This window comes from Lactuca sativa, chromosome 8, assembly GCF_002870075.4.
Source record: "Lactuca sativa cultivar Salinas chromosome 8, Lsat_Salinas_v11, whole genome shotgun sequence".
NCBI lineage: Eukaryota > Viridiplantae > Streptophyta > Magnoliopsida > Asterales > Asteraceae > Lactuca > Lactuca sativa.
This window is the reverse complement of record NC_056630.2, coordinates 101,874,273-101,878,288: the sequence shown is the minus strand read 5'-3', so window position 1 is coordinate 101,878,288 and position 4,016 is coordinate 101,874,273. Positions and strand designations below refer to the sequence as shown.

The 4,016-nt window shown below is 33.3% G+C and overlaps 1 protein-coding gene across 1 annotated transcript; it reads left to right on the top strand.

The window, feature by feature from the left end:
* Window positions 1-256: 256 nt before the first annotated feature.
* LOC111894798 (uncharacterized) lies at window positions 257-2,934 on the top strand. The gene is made up of 10 exons (XM_023890895.3): window positions 257-717; window positions 1,028-1,095; window positions 1,225-1,295; window positions 1,403-1,615; window positions 1,692-1,855; window positions 1,948-2,003; window positions 2,137-2,189; window positions 2,257-2,380; window positions 2,456-2,553; window positions 2,658-2,934. The coding sequence occupies exons 1-10, from the start codon at window positions 413-415 to the stop codon at window positions 2,727-2,729; spliced, it is 1,224 nt and encodes a 407-aa protein (XP_023746663.1). The 5' UTR covers window positions 257-412; the 3' UTR covers window positions 2,730-2,934.
* Window positions 2,935-4,016: the final 1,082 nt, after the last annotated feature.

The window sequence follows — 4,016 nt, the reverse complement described above, 5'->3', positions numbered from 1 at the left end:
TTAATAATTGTGTAAAAAAAGAATATGTAATAAAATATATACAATTAAAAAAAATTGGTTACCCTAACATGTTTATTTGTTACAGAAAAGTCATTGAAAACCAAATATTACAACCAACCAACCAACCCAATCAAATCAATATATTTTTGTTACTTTTACGAAAAAAAATAAAAAGAAATACCGCATTGTTGCATGAGTTGACCATGTGTTAGACCGAACCAAAAATCCAACGCCGGTTCACTTAAACCGTATCCTCGAAAGAACCTCCACCACATACCGGCTAGCTAGGGTCACCGTCATATGCTCCTCAATGCAACAGTCTGTCGGAGCCTTTTTGGGTCCGAATAATCTTTACTTTACTCTCAATCAACTACCCCATGATCTAAACTCTTTGATTTAATACGCATGTTTCATGTTTGTCATCCCTACAAAACCCCAATTTTTACCCCTGAATTGCAATTGCTTCAATCCAGGGTTTCAATCACCGCATCCCAAGTTATTGTCCGTACCAACTACTAGTTGTCCAGAAATGGACTTGATTCCCAAATTGGGGAAATTGTTTTTTGTTAGCCAGCAGATTAAGAACAATCAGGCGGTGGAAGTAATCGAATCCGATAATAATGCTGTTAGCTGTAAAGATGGTTTCGATGCCGTGTCGTCTGGAACAAAAGTTCAACCTGATCACCTTGTAATCATGGTTAATGGAATCATTGGCAGGTGATTTGTTCATAATCTTTCCCCCCTTTCATGCTTTCAATCAAAACAACATCTTATATATACGTATTATAAACGTCCACAACCAATCTGCCTATTTGATCCTGACACGTAATATCCGAATTTTAATTTCTTCCATCCCTAATCACTCATCAATACCAATGATACAAACAACAGATTCGCTACTTTCTTTTGGTTTACATATGTAGATGAACTTATAAGATACTAATGTTATATAATCAAGATTAAGATTGATTGCTTCACACGATTTGAATCTCTATAAGATCTTCATTAATTTCCGCCTTATGTTCAGTGCTACAGATTGGGGATACGCCGCTAAGCAATTCGTCAAGAGACTTCCTGATAAAGTTGTTGTTCACTGTGAGCGTCTCTCCAATCTCCAATCTCCAATCTCTTACATTTCTTCTTCATTTAACAGATAACAAAATCAAGAACACATACTGTATAGAAATCTTTTCTTATTGTTCATTAGTATATAATGTTGAGCAGGCAGCGAGTGCAATTCATCCACCTTGACTTTTGATGGGGTTGACCGAATGGGTGAAAGGTTAGCAGAAGAGGTATCTATCTTCTATAATCTATATTTCTCATCTTTCTCTTAATTCTAATTATCTTTACAAAAAAGAAAGAAGAAGAAATTTTTATCAAGATCTTGTTTTCTGTATAGGTAGTTGCAGTGACTAAAAGGTGGCCGGAGGTGTCAAAGATCTCATTTGTAGCACATTCATTGGGTGGTTTAGTTGCAAGATATGCAATCGGAAAACTTTATGAGAATTCCAAATGCCATGAACAGATTTATGAAGATAGAATTGCAGGTTTACAACCAGTTAATTTCATAACAGTTGCAACTCCACATCTTGGTTCTAGAGGACACAAACAGGTAATTTCATAATTTAATTAATTTTGTTTTGTTTGGGTATAAGTGAAAAGGGTCTTATTTGTAATTTCATACACAGCTTCCATTACTTTGTGGTGTTCCTTTTCTTGAAAGAAGTGCATCACAAACTGCACATTGGATAGCTGGAAGATCAGGGAAGCATCTTTTTCTCACTGATAATGATGATGGAGAACTTCCACTTCTTCTTCAAATGGTTAATGACACTAAAGACATTAAGTTCATGTTAGTATTTATTTATTTATTTATTTATTTTACTCGAAATTCTTTTTGAGAGATTATATTTTTAATGATTTGCATGTTTATATATTTTGCAGCTCTGCTTTAGGATCTTTCAAGAGACGTGTAGCGTATGCTAATGCAAATTATGATCGTATCTTTTCTTAGAGTTTCATAATTTTAATTTTAATTAAATAATAATTTCGGTTTCTTAAAATTAGCAGAAATTGATTATTATCTTTTTATGAATTTGATTTTCAATGTTTGACCTTCATTGACTTTTTAAGACATGGTTGGATGGGGAACGTCATCTATTCGTCGCCAACATGAACTTCCAAATGTCAGTTTCTTTTCTTCCTGAATTTTTATGAAAAAAAAAAATTAATAATTTTTTTTTCTTTTTCTAGTCAAATCTTCTTTTGGAAGATGAGAAGTATCCACATATTGTTTACGTGGAGCAAGATCAACAAGAAGCGAATGAAGCAGTTCAAAAGGAGACGCTTTCTGTAGTTTCACCTGAAAATTTTGAAGGTATATAAAAATAATATTAAATTTTTTGAAAAAAAAAATATAATATTTTCATTATATTTTTTTATATATATCCAGAGGAGATGATTAGAGGTCTTACTCAAAAACCCTGGGAACGTGTTGATGTTAGCTTCCAAAACAGTACACAAAGATATGTTGCACATAGTACTATTCAGGCAAGTTTATTTATTTATTAAATTATTTAAAAAATAAATAAAAAAGATTGTTACTTTGTTAAAGTAAATAAATAAAGTTACTGATTGTGGTTTATTAAAATCAGGTGAAGACGTATTGGTTAAATTCTGATGGAGCGGATGTGGTTCTCCATATGATAGATAATTTCATTGTTTAAAATATGCTTCGAAAGGTATTTTCGGGATTTTACTTTTCTTTTTTGTGTTGCGCACCCAGAACATTTGTCAAGTAAGTTGTATATATTATGCAATTCTTGAATTTTGGGGATGTTGCTGCATTCTTTTGTCTCTCATGCATATTCATTTTGTGTATAAATTGTTGTCACTTTTATTTGATTAATTAAAAGAATTTTGTTCTTTCAAGTTTTGAATTATTATATGTGGAAGACATTCTCTATGATTAAAGATCCAACGTCCCAAAATGAAGTCACAGGAAGATTTAAAGCAAAACAGATTTGTGGAGGACCAAATCCGTAATCTCTGTTTTAATGGAGGACCAAATCCGTAATTTCTGTTTTTAATGAGGACCGTGAGGATAATTTCCGGCCATTTATTTTTCAAAAGGGTAAATTTGTGGGGCTAAATAATAGGCCAGCTGATACTAGGGATGAGCGTGAGACGGAACCGGTACCGACCCGTACTATTTCCGATTTCCCGAAAACCGAATTTGGTCAAAAGTCAATCCCGAGTACCGAACCGAATTAACATCACCGATACCGGTACCGGGAAAGATACTGGTTTTCGGTACTAGTACCGGTACCGGCGGTACCGATTCCCGAATTTCATGTATTTTGAGGACCAAGTACCGTCTCGTATTTTTAGGTTCGTACCGGTTCGGTACGGGATCGAAACTTGGGACAAACTGCTCATCCCTAGCTGATACAGCGCCAATGCTGGCACTGGGCCGAAAGAGTGGGGGATTCCACCACCGATACTGAAATTGTTGGGTAAATTTTTGCTGTTATATATATATATATATATATATATATATATATATATATATATATATATATATATATATATATATATATATATATATATATATATATATATATATATTCGGTTAAAAAAATTTAAAATATATAAAAAAAAAAAAATCATGTTTCGGAGACAAAAAAAATGGAATTTTTTTTATATTATTAAAATTGAATTATAGATCATAAAAAGTGCGAATCATTTATTATAAAAATGAAGAAGATGCGGTTGCCACCGTCATCTTCTCCTCTGGCTTCGACTGGCTTCGACCACCCTTCTTGTCGCTTACCGCTGAGTAGTTGATGATAACCCTTCTTCTTATCCGCCTTTGTATCAGTGTCTGACAAGTGCTACAATCACTTATGTCCTCTTCAAACAACACAATGCCTACATGAATAACAATGGAAGCATGTTTTCCACCCATCTCTTTTTCAAATATGAATGTCTTTTTCTTTGATCAACAAAATGAA